This window comes from Maniola hyperantus, chromosome 10 (assembly GCF_902806685.2).
Source record: "Maniola hyperantus chromosome 10, iAphHyp1.2, whole genome shotgun sequence".
In the NCBI taxonomy this organism is placed as follows: Eukaryota; Metazoa; Arthropoda; class Insecta; order Lepidoptera; family Nymphalidae; genus Maniola; species Maniola hyperantus.
Window position 1 is genome coordinate 7,295,545 of NC_048545.1, and position 23,844 is coordinate 7,319,388.

The 23,844-nt window shown below is 35.3% G+C and overlaps 2 protein-coding genes across 5 annotated transcripts in view; one reads left to right on the forward strand and one right to left on the reverse strand.

The window, feature by feature from the left end:
• Positions 1-14,502, forward strand: part of LOC117986054 (lachesin-like) — a 31,787-nt gene extending 17,285 nt beyond the window's left edge. Inside the window, exons 5-11 of one of the 4 annotated variants that reach the window (XM_069501187.1) lie at positions 1,083-1,238; positions 2,379-2,507; positions 3,080-3,217; positions 9,007-9,171; positions 9,244-9,318; positions 9,923-9,997; positions 12,883-14,499. In XM_069501187.1, coding sequence (XP_069357288.1) covers positions 1,083-1,238; positions 2,379-2,507; positions 3,080-3,217; positions 9,007-9,171; positions 9,244-9,318; positions 9,923-9,997; positions 12,883-12,977 — 833 coding nt within the window. In that variant the 3' untranslated portion in view covers positions 12,978-14,499. Of the gene's footprint in view, positions 1-1,082; positions 1,239-2,378; positions 2,508-3,079; positions 3,218-9,006; positions 9,172-9,243; positions 9,319-9,922; positions 9,998-12,882 lie in introns of all 4 variants that reach the window. The other 3 variants (XM_069501189.1, XM_069501188.1, XM_069501190.1) reach the window with 3 other exon arrangements.
• Positions 14,503-16,910: 2,408 nt separating this feature from the next.
• LOC117986053 (luciferin 4-monooxygenase-like) lies at positions 16,911-23,347 on the reverse strand. Its single transcript, XM_034972869.2, has 9 exons — positions 23,195-23,347; positions 22,879-23,086; positions 22,489-22,804; positions 20,993-21,152; positions 20,769-20,914; positions 20,480-20,612; positions 17,638-17,859; positions 17,203-17,373; positions 16,911-17,125 (listed from the first exon to the last, which is right to left on the reverse strand). Exons 1-9 carry the CDS (start codon positions 23,315-23,317, stop codon positions 17,018-17,020), a joined length of 1,587 nt encoding a protein of 528 aa, XP_034828760.1. The 5' UTR covers positions 23,318-23,347; the 3' UTR covers positions 16,911-17,017.
• Positions 23,348-23,844: the final 497 nt, after the last annotated feature.

Genomic DNA, 23,844 nt, shown 5'->3' on the forward strand with positions numbered 1-23,844 from the left:
AAGTGCGAGTCGCGTACCGAGGGTTCCGTACTATAGTCGTATTTTTCCGACATTTTGCACGATAAATCAAAAACTATTATGACTTTATATGAGTAAAGCTCTTTCATATGATACCCCACTTGGTATAGTAATCTTATTTTAAAAGTTGAAAATACTAATTATTTGTTCATGAACACATTTAATTTTTTTTGTGATGTAACTATTAATTCACGGTTTTCAGATTTTCCCCCTCATGTGTGCTATAAGATCTACCTACCTGCCAAATTTCATGATTCTAGGTCAACGGAAAGTACCCTGAAGTTATCTTGACAGACAGACAAACCAGACATTGGCGATGCCTCGTGGTTCTAAATTAAAATGGTATCTGTTACGTCACAGTATGTGACGCGCTTGATATATTTCTTTGTATTCCAAATAGAACACTCGTACATGCGCATTTAGTGTGCAAACTGAACACTAAATGCATACGTCGTACCTGCTTCTGTTGAGTAGGTACTCAACGGAAGCAGCAGTTTCCGTTGAATCGAAGCGTTGTGTTTGAGCTATTTGAAAAAAAAACACTTCTTAATACATCGATGCTTCTTAAAGTATTCATCATCGTCGTTGTCTCAACCCATCAGTGGCTCACTACTGAGCCATAGTCTTCTCCTCTCAGAATAAAAAGAGTTTAGGTCATAGTCCACCACGCTGTCAAACTGCAATATGAAGACTTGAGATACCTATTGCGGTACCGGTTTCCTCACGATGTTATCCTTCACCGTTAAAGCAAACTATGTAGGTATATATAACGCGCGCTTAAATCTGAATTGCGTTTCTAGGATCAAATCGCTCGAGCCCCGATAGCAGGCCGAAGTCTTGACCAATAGGTTATCACTGCTTTTATCTAAGGACCTATTAAATAGTTCCAATAATATTACAATATCAGAAAATACGGCGAAGGAAAAGAACTATTCAAACTATACCACTTATCATATAATATGTACCTACCTCTTATTATTTTATACAGTTCGATTACTATTATTTTAATGAAAGCATTATAGAAATATGTAGCAAGTATCGTAATTACTTAACGATATGTCCAGTTCCCCCATCGATCATCGATAACATGACGTCTACGGATATGGTGGTGAGGGAAGCCACCGACGTGACCTTGGTGTGTCGCGCCTCGGGCTATCCGGAACCTTATGTCATGTGGAGGAGGGAGGACGGACAAGACTTTAATTACAATGGGGAATCCGGTAAGTTTGAAACTCACTTATTGTTTTAAATATTAATTCGGCGACCTCCCTGGGGCAGTGGTAAGCGCTGTGGTCTTTTATAAATAAGACCACAGCGCCAGAGTGGTAAGCCACTGCGCCAGGTTCGAGGAGATCCCGGATTCGATTCCCGGCAGGGGTTTGGAAATATCATCGTCATCAACCTATAGACATCCACTGCTGGACATAGGTCTCTTGTAGGGATTTTGACTGCTGCCGTGCCGCCAAGCGATTTAGGGATGTTTACCAAAGGGATGTGGGTTTAACTGCCATACCTCTTCCAGGTTAACCCGCTTCCATCTTAGACTGCATCAACACTTACCACCAGGTGAGATTGCAGTCCAGCCCCCCAATTGTGTAAGAATAACCATTTCATGGCTATCGCAATCGTCAAGAAATTATGCCCTTTGATTGGTTGATTCGCTGTTTACATTTTTTCACAGCCAATCAAAGGGCAGAATTCTTGACGATTGCGATAGCCATGAAATGGTTATTCTTACACAATTGGGGGGAAGGTCTAACTTGTAACTGAATTAAAAAAAATTAACATTCAACACTCTTTTAACCTCTCTCAATGAGGAAGTTTCAGGGCAACGTTCGATAAAATTTTCATAGATGGCGCTTAAATACTAACACTACTAAAAATGAAAAATAATACCTATATCTATATTATGATCTATGCTTTAATGTTTAAGTCGTGTCAATCAATGACAGATCAAGAGTAACAGCTAGCGTGCACTGCAGTTTTCCTTATGTTTCTTCGCCACAAAATCTGTGAACTATAGTAGAAGTAATTAATTAATTTTGCATCGGGGAAGAAACGTAAGGATTGACTTGACTTAAAGCATAGATCATATAGATATAGGTAGGGTATTATTTTTCGTTTTTCGAAAATTTTATCGAAAGTTGCCCTGAAACTTCCTCATTGAAATTAATTTTGAAACATGACTGATAGACTCAGGGCCAAGAAATTTCAGGGTAAATAATACTTTAATGAATCTGAAAAATCCTTCTCGCTATGATAAAATGCCGAACACAAAAATTCTTTATTAGAGTTAGATAAGAGCTTTTATATGTGGCATCACTGTACCCTATAAAGTTTGATGTTATTTTTATTGGCAGTAAGCGTGGTGGATGGAGAGACGCTTACCATAACAAAGGTGTCTCGACTACACATGGGGGCCTACTTGTGTATCGCGTCCAATGGAGTGCCTCCGTCGATAAGTAAACGGATCATGCTCATGGTTCAATGTGAGTATAGTATTGGTAAATCTTAAAAATAAATACTTAATTTTTTTAAATACTAATGCATACTTAATAAAATTTTAACGACTTCAACAGATGAGATAGGTATAGAATAACAAGAATAGGTACCTACCTCTCTTATTACTACTATATTAAAAAAAACCTTTTGACTAGGGCCGGTCCTACGTTTACCATTGTTGTTTAATAGTATTCATAATTCATGCAACAATTTTTACCCAGATTCAATAACAGAATCAGAATATATACTTAGGTACTTATAGTTTGCGAAAGGTCGAGATGGCAATCGAGGTATGAGGTGCCCCGCACACCCGCACGTTATTCGCGCTCGCCCGCACCGTATTAACGTGAGGGGTGTGCGGGCGTACCTACTGGGGTCTATATTCCGTCTTATACCTACCCAACTTTAAAATTTAAAGTCAAAAAAATACTTTGTAATGGAATTTGAAGCATTTGATTTTTAAAGAAAGTGTAGTGAGTCATTGAATTAATAATATTAAGGAAAATATTAGTGTTATATTTAGCTCTAGGGGGATTTATATCCAAACTATTTGTCATAGTTCCACCGATGTTGTCGATACCAAATCAACTGGAAGGGGCCTATATCGGACAGGACGTGACTCTGGAATGTCACACGGAAGCGTACCCTTCCTCAATCAACTACTGGACCACGGACCGTGGAGACATGATCATTTCCGGTGAGATTTGTTTGAATATATTACACTCCTTGTCATACATGACGGATATAATTATTGTCATACTAAACATAACATATGACGTCTTTGGCTTACCAAGCGACGTATTCACACGCGGTAGAGAAACGTTGGAAACCTTTACGCGTTTCTATTCATACTGATTGCAAATGCGTTGCTGTGATGACTTGTACCTACACATATTTTGCGCTACAATGGAAGGAAGGATACATAAGAGCCAAAAAAGAAAATGTCACATACCTAATATCCAAAATTAGATACCTATAGTACGCAACAGGTCGAGATGGCAATCGGGGAGGGAATGCCCCGTACACCCGTACAGCCCCCGTGCTAACCCGGTGCGGACGAGCGCGGGTGACGTGCGGGTGTGCGAGGCGTTCCCCCGCCTCATACCTCGATTGTCATCTCAACCTATCGCTGACTATAAGTATAGCAACAGATTTCCCCGTGTATATTTATGTGGTATTAACCAAAAAGCGTAAAAACAATCGCAGTTCTCTTAGGTATTCTTTAAATTTTCCATATCCCTATACGGGAGTAGAACCGGGAAAGTCCGACCGTTTAAAGTTTATTGCGAGTTATCATTTTCGGAAATAGTTATACCTACTACTAATTTTATTACCTCTAAATACACGCTATAGTAGGTATTTACCTAATACTGAAAATACGACTCTGGCCTAAACCGTGCCTTGACCTATTCAGTATTTAAAACCGATTTTATTATATTATTATCACAATAATTATCGAATCTAACGCTTATTTTGATAAAACCTTCAATGTACTTACAACACAAAATGTTATTATAACATAATAATCATAGTAAATAGTGTACGATGATACACTAATGACTAATAACAAGCTACAAACTACAACTGCGATCCATCAAAATTCACTACACATAGGTAGGTATATTTAAATCTCAATTTGTTATCAGCGAACATAATAGAACACAACACATTCATCATGTCGGCTTAAATAACATGTGTCTCTGTCAAATATAATACTACGATTCATCATTGATTTATAGGCTGATAATGAAAATTGTTCGTGTTCAAAGCGAAGAAGGCGACATTGTGGCCATTCAGCCGGGCAAAAGAACGCTGTGGAATGGAAATACTTATATAAGGATTTTATGCCTTTAGTAAGGGAAAACGTAATAAATGTCTTTTAGAAAAGATAAGATGTATTTGTGATTTTGTTATGAGTATCCCTGAGACGCAGACTTTTCCTAAAATCTTGAGCAATACCGAGCTATAAGCAGCCTGAGTTGCGAATATCCACAGAATCCATATCCAAACTACTTATAATATTATAAATGCCAAAGTGTGCGTCTGTCTGTCTGATAGTTTTTACGGTTCATTTAGTTTCAGACTACCGTTTTTCTGCGCGTTTTAATGCTTGCTTTGCCATATTTACTTCCGTGTTGCGCAGTTAATTATGTGCGTTATGCGTTGCGTTTCTAGTGATCCGTTTTTTACCTCTGAACTACGCAGGTCGTAATCCTGATCTTTAAGGGAAAGAATAGGTTATATTAAGCAAATTTCTAATAATATCCGTTATTTAAACATCAGTTCGTGATAATATGACGAAATAATGTACAGTAGCGGGCAATAAATATTGTACCTACATACAATAAAATTCCGGTTTTGTAGAGCGTTGTCTCTGTCACTTATACCTATGTGATGTTTTGTGGGACAGAGACAACGCTCTACAAAACCCTCCGCTCCTCTAGCTATCCGCTCCTCTCAAAATAAGAAAGGCCATAGTCCGCCACGCTGGCCAAGTGCGGATTGGCAGATTTGACACACCTTTCAAAACATTATTAACTCTCAAGCATGTTATAGGTCGATAGGTTTCACGGTGTTTTCCTTTACCGAAGCAAGTCATATTTAATTGCTTAGATCGCATAAAGACTGCATGCCCGCGATCATACCTCCGACCTCCCGATTAGGAGGTGGACGCCTTAACCACTAGGCTATCATGGCTTTTTTTAGTTATCATTTCATAATAGTGTTTATCATTTAATAGCAAAACTTTAAAATAATTTCTGGTAAGTAGGTTTCAGGTACCTACGTACCGTAAAAAAAAATATTTTAATTCGATATTCGATTCAACATTTCCATAGTTATACGTGATTAGACGTAGTTTTAAATTATGGTTTTTTATGTTTAACCGTACCTAGTTTACCATAAAATTTCAAGGATCATATTATTATCAATATTACACGAATCGTGCTCACGATAAAATTATAAATAACATTATTATGTATTAAAATTGATGAGGAATAGGTACTTACTTACTTACGGTTTAGTGTTAAAATCAACGATCTATATATCTCTACATAGTATAAAATAAAGTCGCTTCCCGCGTCTGTATGTATGTATGAACGCGTTGATCTTTAAAACTACGCAACGGATTTTAATGCGGTTTTCACTATTGAATTCTTATGAAAATCAAATAGTTGCTCATCTGTAATATTCAATTTAGACCAAAATTCCCCTTTACACCATTTAATTTAGAATAATATCTTACGAGATATCACAAAATTAAAATAATAATATGAAATATCGTAAGATTAAAACTAACGCGCAACAAAACGAGACGGAGAGGCGCGGCGGGCGGTGCCGCGGCGCCTATAATAACGTCCTCACTGACACCACACGAGTAGATATTTGACACCACATTAGTATCTACGTTGCACCCATGCGAAGCCGGGGCGGGTCGCTAGTATATAATAAAAAATAAACCCTAGCAATTTGCAGTTGATATTTCAGTTCCCACAGGCAGCCAGTAGGTACCATACTATAGGATTAAAAAAGCAACCTTTAATATGATAATATTACCGTGCTTTAATCGTAATCAGCATAAATTTTGTCCTAGGTACCTACAAAATTGTTTCTAAATTTCTACGGCACTGAGTTTTGGCTGTCCGACGGTAAACTTTTCACTTTACACCAGCGACGCCGACGGCCCCGTTTGCAAGGGAAATTAACTTCTGGAAACTCTGCGTGTTTTTATAAACTTTTTTGACAATGTTCCACCTCTGCAGTTATTATGCACTACGGAATTAGTAACTTGATTAAGCGATACAAGTACCTACTTGCTAATAGCACAAATTACCTACTTTAAAATTTTAAACGTGCATTTTATCGTACATAATCATTAATAATAATCATTTAATTATTTTGCGCAGATATGGTAGGTACGTGTATATTATTTACATGGGGTCTTAAAAATTAGGTAATCATCCTGCCAAGTATGGCGTGCAAAATTATTTGAACCCAGCATGGTATATAAATTTATTTATCTAAATTATATAAAAGGAAAGGACTGACTGACTGACTGACCTAGCAACGCACAGCTCAAACTACTGGACAGTTCAGGCTGAAATTTGGCATGCAGATATGGAAATAGGCTATTATGACAAAGACATCCGCAAAAGAGGGGTTTGAAATTTGTGTAAACCAAGTGAACGCGGGCATAAGCTTGTCTAATATAAAAAAAATATATGTTTGGGTGTTCGTTCGTTGCCTATGCACTCTCGCATCGTTCATCCGATTGAGTTGAATTTTGTACATTTGTTGTTGTACGTGTGAAAGTTTCTGAGATAATACCACCATTAAAATTTTATAACTCACGCGCCGTCTTTATGTACATTGTACCTACGTCACATATAGACGGCGCGTGAGTCAAGAAATTTCTTTGTTACAAAAGCTGTGATAGCCTAGTCGTGGGGACGTCTGCCTCCTAATCGGAGGTAGTCGGTTCAATCCCGGGCACGCACCTCTAATTTTTCAGAGTTACGTGCGTTTTAAGCAACGGTGAAGGAAAACATCGTGAGCAAACCTGCATACCTGAGAGTTCGCCATAATGTACCTACTCAAAGGTGTGTGAAGTCTGCCAATACGCACTTGGCCAGCGTGGTAGACTATGGGCAAAACCCTTCTAACTCAGAGAGGAGACCGTGCTCTGTAGTGAGCCGGCGATGGGTTGATCATGATGGAGCTTAGGATACTGAAGGTTCATCATGATCAACCTTCCATCAACCATCATGATCTGTCGTATTTAAAGATCCTTCCGTGGTATTTTAAAGGTTATAAGATCGTGTCCACAAGACTCACCGTCAAAACATAGACGTTAGTACCTAAAGGTAACAGTATTCACAAAAATAATTATAAATTTTAGTACACATTTTGATGAGTTCGCATTCAAAATTGTTCTAGACTAAAACATTTTTAACGACTGTCTCTGTACTGAAAGACTTCTTATCACAAAAAACAAATCCACGGCGGCGCCGTCGTGGTTAACAGGCGTATAGAGTAATAAATCTGAAAGCAGTAAATTTAAATGCCCCATACTCCCCATACCTACGTTTTAAGACCACAAACTTGCCCCTTTATGAGAATATCGTAGTACCCTATCACACGATTGCACCCCATTTGATACTTAACGGTCCATTTATTTCATAACTATCAAAACGCTACACTGATGTTTTATGATAACGTTTTAGAAAACCAAAACTGACATCAGAGATGTCTTTGTAGTAATTGCAGTAGACGCAATATTATTTTGCGACTAGTTTTGCTAGATAATGCCCGCGACTTTATCCTCGTGGATTTCAGTTTTTCCCGTGTGAACTGTTGATTTTCCGGGATAAAAAGTAGCCTAAGGGCCTTTTCACAATACTTGCGGTGCGACGTCGCATCGCGAGAACGACGTCGTCGCAACTCAAGCGATTTACATGTAAATTCCCACGATATGTTGTGCATTGTCGTAGAATTTTACACCATTGTCACACCGCAAATGCACCTATGCATTTTGACAATTTTTTTGGCATAAAAAATATTTTATATAAGTCCAAAGAATTTTTATGTACTACTTCGTAGATGTAATAAGGATTAATACCTCCAATGTCCATGCTTAAGTCTAAGTACCTACTTATTGATCTGCAAGTCTGACTCGTCGTATTAGTCATAATATTCTACTCTCCCTTCATGTTAAACTAACCATGAAAGTCATTTTTGCCATTAATATTTAGAGCTTTGATATTATTCAGCACTTTTTGGCATCCAAAGAGGCCATCAAGAAAGTTAAGAGTATTATAGTATTTTGCACTAGATATAACGCATACCAGCGTCCAATGAGATAGATCCCCTTCGCACGGCATAAATCTACGGCCACACCTGTGCGTCATAAATGCGGGATGCGATGCGGGAGCGTCCACGACGTGAATCTATACGGGGAGGTGTAGTGGTCTCGTAGCGTGGATGGCACTATTATCGTTGGCGGCGACCACCGCACGGCTGACATTTCCGCTTCGTAGTCGCTTTAGCCACACAGGTTTGGCTGATGCTTTATTGAGCAGGATAAATCTTACCAAATACGTAGTGGCACATACACTGCGTCTAGATCCGTTCACACGATTAAATCTGTATAACTTTTTGTAGTAGGACCTATAGTAGGCGACAGGTCGAGATGGCAATCGGGGAGGGAACGTCCCGCACACCCGTAGAGCCCCCACGCTAACCCGGTGCGGACGAGCGCGGGTGACGTGTGGCTGTGCGTGGCGCCTCACACGCCGCTTGCCATCTCAACCTGTCGCGTACCTACTATATGGAAACAAGGTTTGAATGGTTCCATTCTCTATAAGCCATAGCACTTCTGGCGGTGTCCTGCAAAAAAACATGCAGTGCAAATGCCGCGTGAAATAATATAACAACGAAAATCTTTAAATGTGATTCGAAGTCACGGACACAGGTTTTATATTTAAGCAGAAATGGAAATTGTAGGTGGCAAGTACGAAGCGTTCCCGGTGGATAGTGGCTACAACAAATTCATGATGCTCAAGATTCGCAATATCACCAAAGAGGATTTCGGATTTTACAAGTGTATCGCGAAGAACTCCTTGGGCGAGACGGACGGCATCATCAAACTCGATGGTACTCAACCACGTTTTTAAATCTGAATTTATTTTAAATTGAAATATACTGAAATCTTGCTTCCATTTTTAGAAATCCCGGCGCCGCCGTCCGTCTTCACGACCACGCTGAAATCAGTTCTGGATAATCAAACGATCAGGAAAAAGGGTTCGTTTATTCCCTGTATAAAAAATGTTCTTTTTCCTCTTTTTGCTAGTTTGTCATACAAATTCAGATTCAATAATTGATTCTACTTAAATACGCAAATATAACTTGCGTAGTGTTTAATTCGCAGAAATTAACTTCACAATATGACTATATAATTTATTTGCTGGATTTGCAATTTGGAACGTTGATTTTCTTCAATCGGAATACTTTATACGTTTATTTTTTACTCCATTTTACTTAATGATCCATTGAAGCACATACATAATACTTAAGGTAGAAATATTGTAATGTAGCCCCGCCCACCAGCTCTGAAACTTTACAGATAAATTTTCGGTGATCTCCCATCAATCACCGTCTGCATAGCTTCACTTATTCGCCTTGATTATCACATGGTTCAAATCCTCTTTGCTCTTGTACTAATAAAGTCAAAGTCAAAGTCAAATGATTTATTCAAAATAGGTAATTAATAACTCTTTTTGATGATTTCTAAGATATAGTGGTGATAATTATTACGCAAACTAATTTAGTTTTAACTAAAGCTACGAGGGTTCCAATACTTACTACTTGTACATAAAATATTTGGCTGATATTTTTTTACTTGCAGGTCAACTTCAAATAGTACAAATGAATGATGCTGTCAGCTCTACATTCCAAGGTGAAGCCTTTGGTGAACAAATAGGTAAGAGATTCTGGTAACGTATTAATTTGAGCTTGGAAAAATGTATGTACCTCCCTAGGTAATAGGTATGAACGTTACAATTAATGAAAATATTCTTAGGTGATTTTTCACTCAATAAATTATTATTTATAGTAACTAACTACCCAATTTATTGACACTAGTCAGTTAACAAAATTAAAAATCTATTTGAGATCAACACGAATCATCTCTGTTTTTTTTTTTAATTAAGTAAGAACTTACTAGGTACTAAAACTTTTTGGCACCGGAAGTACCTATCTATAAGAAACTATTTAATGAACGATATTTGATATTTTGTATTACAATAAGGGGCAATACACGAAATTCATAACCACGCAATTCCATTCGAGAGAAGTTCTAGGATTCAGGTATCCTTACACTCTCAAGAATTATTATTTACAATAACATAATTTTTGTAAGACAAAATATTCCTACAAGAAAATTGATAATCGACATAATAGGCTAACTCGCGATAAGCTTGCGACTCCTACGCTCCGCCTCAGGAAAGTCCAAAAGTCATTTGAGGGAATGGGGTTAACCTTTTATAAAAAATTCCGCAATCTATTTTGGACTTGCCTTAGATAACTACACAAGTTTAAAAAATCTATTAAAAGTATGCTCCTGAAAAAAGCATATTACACAATCTAATATTATGTAAATGATAAGATATGAGCGTGGATTTGACCTGCAGCTCGTTTTAATAATGCCCAGAACTGCAATTACATTTTTATATGAGTAGGTACCTATGGCATAATATTGTACCTATATCAAATCTTTGAAAAGAGCAACCGCCGAGTTTCTTGCTGGTTCTTCTCGGTAGGAAAGACATTCCGAATAAAAAATATTCATATTTATTATTATTTATTGATTTGAGATCAAAGAAATGAAATAAAACTAAAAAATAATTACCAAGACAAATTTTCACGCTTTGAAGAGAATCATCCGTTCCAATCATCGATATAAATGACAAGATATGCCCAAGCGAACAAAATTTTTCACGGTTTTGGAACCAAATAAATCAGCGCCACCTCTTTGATACTAATGAACGACCCGTTTGAAATCCAGACGTCACTAAGGATGCATTGGTGCTAAAGCACCAATGAGTTGGTGCCATTTTGTTTGTTCAATGGCCCTGTCCATACGAAGTAATATGTAAGTCAATGTTTCCAATACTTTACAACTTCACATGACAACCACATACTATCACTTCCAAAGTCATTAAGGTTTATTTTAACTCCTATTTCAACTTTTGTCAAATTAAAGCAAAGACCTAAAAGTAGAGGATAAATCGATAACCGCAATTTCGCTCGCCGTACGACACGGATAGAATGACGCACTCAAAAGGTTTCAATTGTCAACTTTATTTATGCTCAACAAGAGCTTTAAAGTTGGAAACAGTAGTAAGTTGAATCATAATAAACAGTATCAGGAGTAGGATAATTATTGTTTTGTTTATTTCTTATAATATTGTTACCAAAGGACCATGGGCATTTTGTATAAACTCTGGCCTGATGATCGTGTAACTGAGTTCTAATGTATGTTAGTTCATTGCTTATAACCAACAGTTACTGTAACGTGATATCTCATGAGTATCTCATGAAACCACCGGATGTGTACAGTCGAGGCCATAAAAAGTTATATTTTTTGTGACGATTTTCCTGTGAAAATTCAATCAACAATGGAGAAGTTCATGCTGCGCAGCATTTTTGTTCAACTTGTCACTTGGGTAATTAACCTTAGAGTGATGCCCAATCAAAACATGCAATGCAAGTTGCAACATTGTTCTTCTCAGGTACTTAATGGGCGTACGAACAACAAAGATTCATGACGATAGTGAAGACATTTTAGCATACGTACTGGAGTGGTTTAAGTACAGTCAAATAAGCGGTTTATAGCTGAACTTATAATTACAATGAATACTAGTAAAAACGGCATGTTTTTGTGGTACTTACAGAGGTGATATCTCTTTTCTCCGGTGGTTAAACACTATTTTGTCTATAATAAAAATTGAATCGTATTATATAAGCTTCCATTCAATGTGCAAGTGGTTTTTATTGTATATGCCGACCAACATGTCCCATTGTCCTTTAAAAGTTATTTTACATAGTTAATATATTATTACAGGTACCTACATAATATTTTATAGACTCCAAGTTTTCAATTTTAACAAATGACACGAGAGGTTTATGGTAACTGAATATGAAATACATATTGGGAAACCCTGTAATATGTTATATTCTATCTCATTCTTTCGCTAGGCTAAATCCTTCATATGGTTCTGATTGTCTCTTTTTAATCGACTTCAAAAAAGGAGGTTTTTTAGTGTTCCTTTTTCGTTTCTTCAAGTTTCAAATCACAACCCTACTTAAAAAGTTTTCACTTCAAAACTTTTTACCAAATTACTGACAGTATCACAAATAAAGAGTATGATCTCCAGAGATCTCCAGAGATGGAGGACGGAACGTTCTACCTTTATATTGGTCCCGTATCAATGCGGCGTAGAAGTAATGTCGTTTAAAAATAAACAATGTTGGTACCTAGTTCAAATTAATTCAGTTTCCATTAAAATATTATTCGTGAACAATGAACATAGACGAAATATACACTCAATAATCTTTCAAAAATAACCAACAAAAAACACAAATTATTTCTCTAAGTGATTCAAGACCCAAATATTAATTTAACGCTATACTCCGCTTCTTACAAACACAGCCTCTTCAACTCATTACAATGACTAATTAGCGCGCTCGGCTCAAATTTAATATTTACAGCACATTTGCATTAATGCGCCTTAACTCGAAATTCATAATCCCTGCCGACCTATTCTCTACTTTAATAAAAAATCTAACGAAAATTTTCTTTTACAGATTTTTATGAAGAAAATTCCGCTTCTACGATTAGCAAGAAGAAATTATTTTTAATACTGTTGGTGATAAACGCGGCGAGACATATGCTCTTTTGATAACTGTGATGTAAATAAAAATAATAGCATTTTAACTACTATTATAAGTTCCTATAAACTTATTTTGTTTTAGCTGAACAGACAATAAACATTATTCAACATCAACTTTTATTATGTTTGTTACACGCACATTAGTAGATGTTTACATATATATTTTAATGTAATGATCTTGTGGTGATTGATTTCGATTGAATTAAGTATCTTATATTTGTATGTAAAATGCTTTTTAAGTAGTGTTAGTAAGTTTGCGGATCTTCATGCTTGATCCTCATGCTTTGCATTATTCAAAAACGAGTCGTGCACACAATTAGCCAATATTATATTAAGTATAGAATGTTTCAGAAAGTTCCCCTAGCGCGCTCCCCAACGCTCTCCATACGAAAATAGTTTAAGTTCTCATTTGAGTAACCATCAAACTCAATGAAATTTTGCAGACTCATTCTAGAATCTAATTTATGTAATAATAATTATGTGGTTAGCCAAATTTCTGTACATAATTGTGTAGTTTTAAAGTTTCACGGGCTTAAAGATTTACTTACAAATATTTTTATATGGAGCAAAATTTGGAGTATGGGAGAATGGAATTTTACGAATAAATTCGTAGCTTTCGTTTTTACGGAGTGCAGTTATTATTAAGTTAAGGATTATTTCATTGTACCTTTTACAACTTAATGTAGGTATGATTTTTAAAAACTTTTTCTAGAGTTTAGCGGTCGACTATAAAACGTATTAAGTACCTGTCTTGTTTGCAATATGAATTTACAAGTTTTTTTTAAATATTGATAAGATAAGTATATTATTATATTATTACAAGAAGGTAAATATATTATGATGCATAATTTTGTACATAAATAATGATTTAGATATAAACCATTTACCGTGAGGTTGGCTATAAGTTTTGTAACAATTTAAATAAATAAAAATATAAGTCAATTAATAAAGTTCATTTACTTAATACTTGAAGATTTGCAAAATCTGACATCGAATACTGCTATTACAACGTCCAGCTTTTATTATATTATCTACCCATCGACTTAACAAATATATTTTTAAATGTACATAATATAGATAGGTACGTATTTAATAGGTTTTACCCGTATTTATATAATTGTAGAAAAAATTATTTATTATAGGTATTATTCATTTATAATTTTCTAGTAGTAACTAGGTATTTATAATGGTTAAGAAACATTTTGTAAGACATTAAGTAAGAAATATGTACATAATACATATATTATGTTCTCATTTTTATATAATATCTTAGTTGTTCTTAAATTAAGGCCGGATCATCATTTTGCCGTAAATGTTAGACAAGTTAGAAAATACGACTATAGAAATATTATAGAATGTTTTTTATTACTTGCTACAAATAAAACTGCCAAATGTGTATAAAATAAAGGGATGCTTAAACTATCACTTTCATTCATTCATCATCTATTCTATTCACTCTACCTTGACAATGCTGTTTGCGTATGAACTTTCATTGCGCTTGAATGTAATAAAATCTATTTTTACCCGACTATGGCAAAGCCAAAAAGAAGGGTTATGATTTTGGCAGTCGTATGTATGTTTGTATCTATATGTGTTCTATTGTAGCGGCTAAACTACTGGGCCGATTTTGATGAACGAGGTGTCAATTGTTGTTATGGTCCGGGTGACATTGGCTACATTTTATTCGAACAAAATCGATCTGATTGGTGTTACATCCAAAAACTAGGGGTCTTTAAAATTGTTTTTTACTATTGTATCGAGTGGGATGTCAAAATAATAAAAAAAAATCTGAAACAAGTATTTCTACATTTTTAACCAAAAGCCGAAATACCAATTATCAAAGATATAATTTGTAAAAAACCGGCCAAGTGCAAGTCAGACTCACGCAATGAGGGTTCCGTACTCCAGTCGTATTTGTTCGACATTTTGCGAGATAATTCAAAAACTATGATGCATAAAAATAAATAAAAATCTGTTTTGAAATGCACCTTTCATATGATACCCCACTTGATATCTTACTTTGAAAATTGAAAATCCTAATTATTAGTTCATGACCACAATTTAATTTTTTTTGTGTGATGTAACCACAAATTCACAGTTTTAGATTTTTCCCCGAATTTCTGCTATAAGACCTACCTACGTGCCAAATTTCATGATTCTAGGTCAACGGGAAGTACCCTGTAGGTTTCTTGACAGACCAACAGACAGACAACAAAGTGATCCTATAAGGGTTCCGTTTTTCCTTTTGAGGTACGGAACCCTAAAAAATACTGAGTTCATAAATATAAACATAGTAGGTATAGGTACTATTAAAATATAACAAGCGACAGAAACCCAAATTGCTATAATATTTCAGCGTTTATTAAAACCATCGAACCTAGATGGATTTTAGTTATCAACTTTATCTTGTGATAGGTGAAGTGTGATAGGTGAAGAGAACTTGCTTAGACGATGCTGATAAGCAAGATTTTGATAACACGGTAGTCTCGTATTATTTTCATTCGATTTCTACTAATGAATGGAGTGGTTTTGGAGAGTTTAGGTGTACGATTTATAAAAGTTTAGTGTAAATTAGCTGAACTATGATGGGGAGAATCCAGAATATTCTTGCCTAATTGTCACCCTATACGTACCTAGAGTGTCCAATCGGACTATGTTTCAGCGAGCTAATAATGCCTGAAATCTGGCCCACCATAGTTTATTATGACTACTTACATTAATTAATGTAGGAAAGTTTTACAAAAATAACTTATCAAATGTTTCTAGTTCCTCTTAGTTCTAATTTATAGATCTTGGTGATCTCCACTAGTCCAAAGGGCCAACCCTTTGGACTAGTGGAGTCAGAATCTTATGCTAATATCAGACGGTTCATTTGAGTGAATGTTACTTCGATTATGATTGTTTCATTTTGTATTCATTCTAAGTTCACATGTCACATGCAAAATGAAATAAATGTTCTTGCTATAAGATGGCCGAGCTCGTGTGAACGTTCTCTCTGTATTCAGACGTTTCATTTTTCGTTCATTCAGGTTCCGAGTGAAAGATACGAGTGTCAAAACCTCCAAAGTCCAAAAAAAGTCTAACATCGTTAATGAATGCATTGGTCAATTGGTTCATTTTGAGTTCAGTTTTTTAATTTCATGTGAAACCGAATGAAAGACAGAAATGACCAAAAAGTGAAGTCCGATATCACATTTAGGCTTTTAAGTTTGGAGACCCCTGCCCTACACGAGCTTCAGTCCGCGGAGTCGCCTCCAGTCGTCGCGCCGCGCTCGACCTGCCGTCGACCCTTGCGGGTTCTGGGGTAACTGTTCAGTGCGTTGGCCCTCTTCAGTGGTGGCATGGCAACGCCGCCTGCAACTACAGGCGGGTCGCGGGGTATGACGACCTGCGCTGGAACAAGTTTAGAGAGCCTGTCAACTGAAGTTTAGCGGAGCGGGGATGTGTTCAGCGAACTAATCATATTATTATTTATTGAACACGTGATAATTTTATATAAAAATGTAATTGGTCTGTTCAACACATCTTCGCTTCGCTCCGCTTTATTGGACAAGTACCATCATCGTTGACTTTATGGTTCACTAGTTGACTTTCCTATTTTTTTTTTAAATCCCGCGGGAACTTTTTAATTAGGACGTTCATTTGCTCTCAAATGTTTGAAAATCCAACCTTTAAAGCTAAAAGTAGGGTCCACGTAGGCGACGTAATAATAAGAGATCAAGGTTTGAGATTGTGTCTTCGACTTGACTAGACCCTCATGCCCTTATCACTTAAGAAACTTTTGTTTTCAAGAAAACATATTACAGCCTTTGGCAAATGGCAGGTCTCTAAATACGAATATAATATCTGGACGAAAAATCATTTACCCTAAACTTTTTAGGGCCAGAAAATGTGAGACGAGAAAATGATCTGTTAGTCAGTTTTTTGCATTCATTTATTTATAAATGTAACGCGAATTCTGCATAATGATTTTTTATCGGTAGTTAAGTAGTAAACATTAGGACAGTTTTATTGAAATATTTAAACAGGAAATCATTGTCTTAAGATAATTAATGTAGCATCTCCCTTAATTGGCGACGTAAAATCTTTCCTCTATCACTTCTGGGTAGTTGACTAACAAACTTCACGCCGCCATATAAATGCATGTATGTAGGCACCTAAAACATCAAAACATCATTAGCATTACAGTCCTATTCACACGATTAAAATTAAGTATCATTTTGTATGTACCCACCTCTGCAGCTATATAATTTATCAACTCTTGCTCTGCGACATCTAATCCTGGCTTCTTTACTACAAATGCCACGGCAAGTTCTCCGAAATCAGGATCTGGTTTTCCAACAACAGCGGCTTCAAGAACCTTTTCATGCATTTCCAGCAAAATTTCCAACTCTAGTGGAGTAAACTGTAGATAATAAATAGTACCTACTTATTATTCTTGCTATTAGAAAACAAGTCGTAAAGAGCAGCATTGAGAAATAGTGTAGAAATCTCTACCACAGCAGTAAACATCAAAAAAATATTATTTTTGAAATCTACGATAAACATCTATTGGTTGAGATGACGACAAAATCAATCATGAAATAAAAGTCTGCAAAAGTTTCATGAATTTACATTTTATCTTAAATTTTATTAATAAATCTAAAAAAATTATGTCTCTATACTTTACCTTATAGCTTCTACAAGTGATAACTTCGCGTAATCTATCGACGATGTATAAATAGTTGTCTTCATCATAGTATCCCACATCGCCAGTTTTAAAAAAGCCTTCTTCATCGAGATAGGAAGACGGGTCGACTTCAATGTATCCCTTCATAAACATTGGGCCCGTTACTCTAATTTCTCCCATCTGATTAGGGCCTTGTTTCATATTGGTTTCTAAATCTACAATCTAAACAGTTTTTATTCATTTTTAATAACAATTGTAACACTTGTTACGTAGGGGAAGGGCTGCTGCGGCCAAAGAAACGCTGCGAGTGTTGTAGTAGCGTATATTCGATACTACAGACTACTACATGTTCCGCGAGACCAGCACTAGGATACCGAGGGCAGCGCCGACTCGGCGGCTGCAAACCCAGGGTGAACCATTATACCGGTAATAGGAAAGTCCCAAGAGTGCCGACTCGGCGGCTGCAATAGGGTATTTTACCCTTTTTTGAAAAGTATTTTAATTTAATCCTAAAGTGATAATAACCACCACCAAAAAATTTACAAAAATATTATTCGATCGATAAGTGCAATAAAAACGCATTTAAATTTTGCATTTCTAATTTCACCGCGAAAACGCTGCCCGCCATCTTGTAAAGTTCATGAGCCGTGATGACGTCACTTTGTCTAAAAGGAATTTTCTTAGTGAAAGAGTAGAATAAATGAAGAAGTACCTACATATTTTTTTACATTTTTTTTACAATTTATTTATAATGAGTAACTTGCCTTTTCATTCGTGTGCAGTGCCTGCATGTGGAAATACCAGAGTAAAAACACCGAATAAGTTGTAGATTCAAGTGCCAACAGATAAAAGTAGGAGAAAAACTTGGTTTAAAATTGCGAGAATGGTATGAGAATAGTAGATAATCTATGGAGTTACCTATATGCTTTTACGAACCGGTTTTTCACTGCAATAAATGAAATATACTGTACGGGAACGGGAGTAATAAATGAATCTGAATTGTAGTATACAGACCTATCTACTATTTGAAACGAAAACAACGAAATCACGTAAGTGATATTACGGTTCACTAATGATTTACAAAAAACGTATAACAAATTATCAGTTCACCAAAAACTTTTGAAAAACTAATCGAATCACAAACGTCGTATACCGCAAACATATTATCATTTTACAAAAGATCATTTGGCAAATATTCTATTCACAAATGTTTACTTTGCAAATTTGCTGAATGTTAAAATATCATTTAAAAAATTATTATTTCTCCAAATAATTTGTTTTTCAAATTCGCGATTTTACAAAATAATAGATGATAAATTTATTATTTGATAAAATAACTAATTACCTAACAAAAAACACACAAAAAGTCTGTTTTGCATACATATGCAAACCCCTATGCAACGCATTACGCAGCAATAATATCATGGGGCTCCTTTTTTCTGGGTGGTAAAAAAAGAAATAACCCACTTCTAACCTAACCATTCCGAGTCGGAGTGCTCCATGTCCCGAGCTCGCTTCGCTCGCTGTTGATGGTGGGAGCGGGGGGGAGGAAAGAGACCCCCCACCATAGTGGCGGTCTCTTCCGTCGGCCCGGTCGACATATAAATGATTTGGAGAATTCTTAGAGTATTTATCAAACAATTCATTTTATCAAAAAAAAAGTGCGATATGTTGTTTTACTAATTAACACGATTAAGAAATCAATTGTTTGTCAAATGATATTTTATGAAATAACAATTTGTCTGGTAATTTGTTTTATAAAGTGAATTATTTGTAGAAACATAAGTTTTATAACGATCATAAAATGGTTCATAATTCTGCCAGAATTTGTTTGGGGAATGAAACTTTGTCATTTGTTTTTTGTCAATTGATCGGTCACCGATATTACACAACGTTAACACGTCACAGTCGGGATTCATCATGGCAGCTAGTGTGTTTCGGATACTTGTAGAACAGATAAAAAAATGAAATCTTTAAAATGAATTATAAAATTCATTATATAATTTTATAAACTGAAAGTAACATTTTTCGATTGCTTTTTTTTTTTTTTTTTTTGTTTATTTGAAAGTAATCAACAGCGTAAATACATAATTATTATTTAAATTTAAATCTAGGTATAACAGAAGGCCAAAAGAGATTACTTAAAATTATAATTAAACTATTTTAACAGAATAGAGTTAGAATAAATGTAGGTATATACAATAATAAAATAAAATTACAACAGTGTGTGTATGATTGTATGTGTGTGTGTATGCGTGTGTGAGTGTGTGCTTATGAGTATGTGTGAGCGTGTGTGCATGTGTGTGTGTGTGTAAATGGGAGTGTATGATTGCATGCATATTTAGATGTTAGCTACTTTTTTTTTTTGTTTTACGATGATAGTTTCTTAATTCCTTTTTAAATTTATTGTTTGATAGGTAAAATAAGTCAAACTCAGCGAACTGATTGTTATAAGTACGTACCAAGCGTGGAATTATAGAATTTCGCGCATAATTTGAGTTAGATTTGGGAACATTTAGAAGGCGCGTGTGACGCGTTCTTAAACGCTTATTAAACTTACTATCTTATTTATGGATTTATTGTTGGATTTTCATCAAATCATCATTTTTCCACCAGCTCACCTAATGTGCCAGAGTCTTGAACATTTTTGGTTTTAGGACCACGCCTCTATGACCTACAGTTACTGTAACGCATTAGTTTATCTCATGAAACCACCGAGTATGTAACAGTCGAGGACATAAAAAGTATATACATGGCATGTATATACATGCCTGCACGGGGACTAGCTCATGGGCATAATCTAGTACCTATTATTTAAATTACTGGTTGATATGACACTTACTTTGAAAATAGCACCTGCAGCTGTCATACCAATACTTCCAGGTCTAGGACCCTCAGGTGCCCAAATATCTGAAGCAGGTTCTCCGCATTCCGTCATTCCGTAGCCTTGCAAAACGTTTTGTAATTTAGGTAATCTAAAAAACTTTGTAGTTAAAAACTATTACGTATAAATCGTATATAATCGTAAATATCTTTTTAGGTTCTTACTGTACAGTTTTTGTTTTGATTATTATTAATAATTAAAAAACGATACACCTACTTCTAACATAAATAAGCTGTGCTGAACAAACCTTAGTTTAACTTTTTCGATGGCCTTTGTATGAAGAAGTGAAGCTCTTGAATAAAAAAATTTAAGCGAATCTAAATTAAATTTTTCCAAGCTTTCTTCTTTGATCATAAGATTAATCACGTACGGTACAACCAGTGCTATATTAACCTAAAAAAAATTACCACATTTTACAACACATGTACAATTGTACATGTACAACATCATCCTCTCTTTGTCATAACTGACCTGATATTTTTCTATGCATTTCAATATGTTGTGAATTGCTCTATCCGTCACATAAACCACTTTCTTTCCAATGGATAGAAATTTGTAAAAAAAAAAGCTATCGTAGTTATGATACCATCTTCCAAACATGAAAACCGTTTGTATACTCTCGTCGAAGAATCTGAAAAACATAAATACTTTCACAAAATAGCATTTTTTATTTTATAACATTTATTAAGTTTTTACCTTTTAATTTAAGCGTTTAGTTTAAGCTGTTTGTCCTACATGTATAATTTATTCAGTTATTATTTCCTGTGTTATACTGCAGTTTTACTTTTATTTCTGTTATTTTAAACTAGCTTATGCTTGCAACTTTGGCGCGTACACTACACAACCCCTTTTCAAACCCCTATTTCACCCCCTTAGAGGTTGAATTTTCAAATTCCTTTCTTAGCGGATGCCTACGTCATAACAGCTATCTGCATGCCAAATTTCAGCCCGATCCGTCCAGTAGTTTGAAGCTGTGCGTTGATAGATCAGTCAGTCAGTCACCTTTTCCTTGTATATATTTAGAGATAAGCTGAATACCTTAGACTTTTTTTTTGAGTTGAAATCGAAAATTAATATTAATAATTGTAAATACCTAATAAATAAAAGATATGCAACCAAAGATATAAAACTTCAAACAGACAAAGCTCATACAATTATTTATGTATTTTAAAAAGTGTAGACAAGCTCGTACGCTCGTGTGTATGTCCAGATGACCAGACTATAATATAATAGACATTAGCATCTATTGGGGTCTATACACCTTCAGGCACCTTCGAGCGTAAGTACTCCAATAAATGGTGACCCGTGACTACGATTGTATGGAACTTATGTTTTTAAGTACCGTATTCAAAATAATAAAACTTAAGTAGATTGTAGAGAATTAATAAATAAAATACATAGGTTAAAATTTTTAATAATTGAAAAACTAATGATGCTTCAAATGTTTCTGTATAATCTTAAGGATATCTTTCATAAAAGTGCACTTTTTCATAAAATCTAGATTTGTTATTAAAGTTGTGATGGAAAAGCCCATTTTCTCTCTCAATTTCTTAAGGTTGCTGAAAATAATTATATAACTAGACACGAAAAACAAATTAGTAGCTAGGTAAGTACTCATATGGCTAGATTTAAGTTCCGGGACTTGATAATATGATTTATAGGATATATCCTACCAAATTTCAAACTCAGTTAATTTTTTGCAAATTTGAAGTACTTTTTTTAAATACCTACTTTGGTACATACGAAAAAGGTTTTTAATTAATGTTGGAGGATTAGGCCAGTTTAATTTTGTTTCAATACAAATAGCGAGCAAACGAGCGGTGTGTCACCTGATGTTAAGTGATTACCGCCGCTCATGAACATTTGCAGCACCAGAGGAACTGCCAATGCGTTGCCGGCCTTTCAGGAATTTGTTGGTCCGCCCCTTGAATAACCCCATGTTGTAATTGCAATTAAATAATATTTACTTATCTGGTAGACTGTTCACTATACAGTTCAGATGTGTTATCCGAATGCCTTTTGGCAACCCTGTCGTTCCGGAAGAGTATAATATATACGCTGTGTCCACTTGTCCAAGTACTTTAGCTGGTTCATATTTCTCAATATCAACTTCCTCAGACATTAATGATTGTGTCGTTACAGCATTTTGTGGGCTATCGTCCAAAGTGATATAAGATTTTATAGAGCCGCAAGACGATAAAACTGTTTCATATCGGTCCCAAAAGAGTTTAGAACATATGAAGTGCGTTGGTTTTGCTAATGACATTTTATGTCTGAGTGCAGCTGTAAAATACGAAACAAACAAACATGTAACAAACAGACAAAAAACTTTAATTTTATATAATATTTGAATATACCTTTTCCGCTATTTAAGTCGTAAGGAGTACATGTAGCCCCAGTAAGTATAATACTGAGGATAGTGGGCACCAACATATTGCGTTCTTCTGAGCCTATTGCAACGACATCACCTTTGCCAATACCCAACTTTGTTAATGAAGTGGCCAGGTTGACAGAATACTGTGCAAAATTTCTGTATGCCAATTCTTCTCCAGTTGTAGCATTTATCTGTAAAAAAATTATTGTTAAGTAAGTAAATGTTGCCAAAAAAGCTGTCATTGCACCAAAAAATAATTAATTAAATATAAAATATTAATATGAAAAAATATAATTTACCAGCGCTACTTTGTCTCCCATTTGTCGCAGCCGTTCCAACATATATTTACCAAAATTCAAATGTACTGGAACTTGTCTATTTTGATCACCATACACATACCCATAAAAATCATTAAATGACATAATGAAGTAAAAATATTCTCTCTAATAATCTCTTTTCTTGTTGCGAACAGTCCAGGTTTTGCCTTACGACTGATTTGTTCTTTGAAGCTTGTTTCGAAGTTGAAGCCATTATTAGAGTTCCGTATCCGAATGGTGCGAACAGGACCCTATTACTAAGCCTCTGCTGTCCGTTCGTCCGTCTGTCTATCTGTCTGTCAGTGGGCTGTATCTCATAAATCGTAATCATAAACCCTTTACTTTGCCAGGTCATGTAACAATGGTTGTAAAATTTAAAATTTATTAATATGAGTCAATTTAACCTAATGTGCCAACATTTCATTTATAGAATAAAAAACATTCATCTATTAGCCACTTAAAGAGATCCTTCTTAAATTGTTGGAGGGGTAATACAAGTAAATCTGGAGGTAGTTTATTAAATATTTTTTTATACACATGACATAGCTACATTTTTCGTACGTTAGGATTGTAAAACCTAACCTATCCATCTTGTAGTTGTAATTTTGACAGATATTGTGTATTTCTATTTC

What these genes read in the sequence shown, in the direction of transcription:
- LOC117986053 (XM_034972869.2), bottom strand. Translation starts at nt 23,317, where the DNA reads ATGTCATTTAATGATTTTTATGGGTATGTGTATGGTGATCAAAATAGA. An exon ending in AATGCATAGAAAAATATCAG is followed by an intron (nt 20,915 to 20,992) that starts GTCAGTTATGAC and finishes AATTTTTTTTAG; the next exon opens with GTTAATATAGCACTGGTTGT. An exon ending in TCACTTGTAGAAGCTATAAG is followed by an intron (nt 17,374 to 17,637) that starts GTAAAGTATAGA and finishes TATTATCTACAG; the next exon opens with TTTACTCCACTAGAGTTGGA.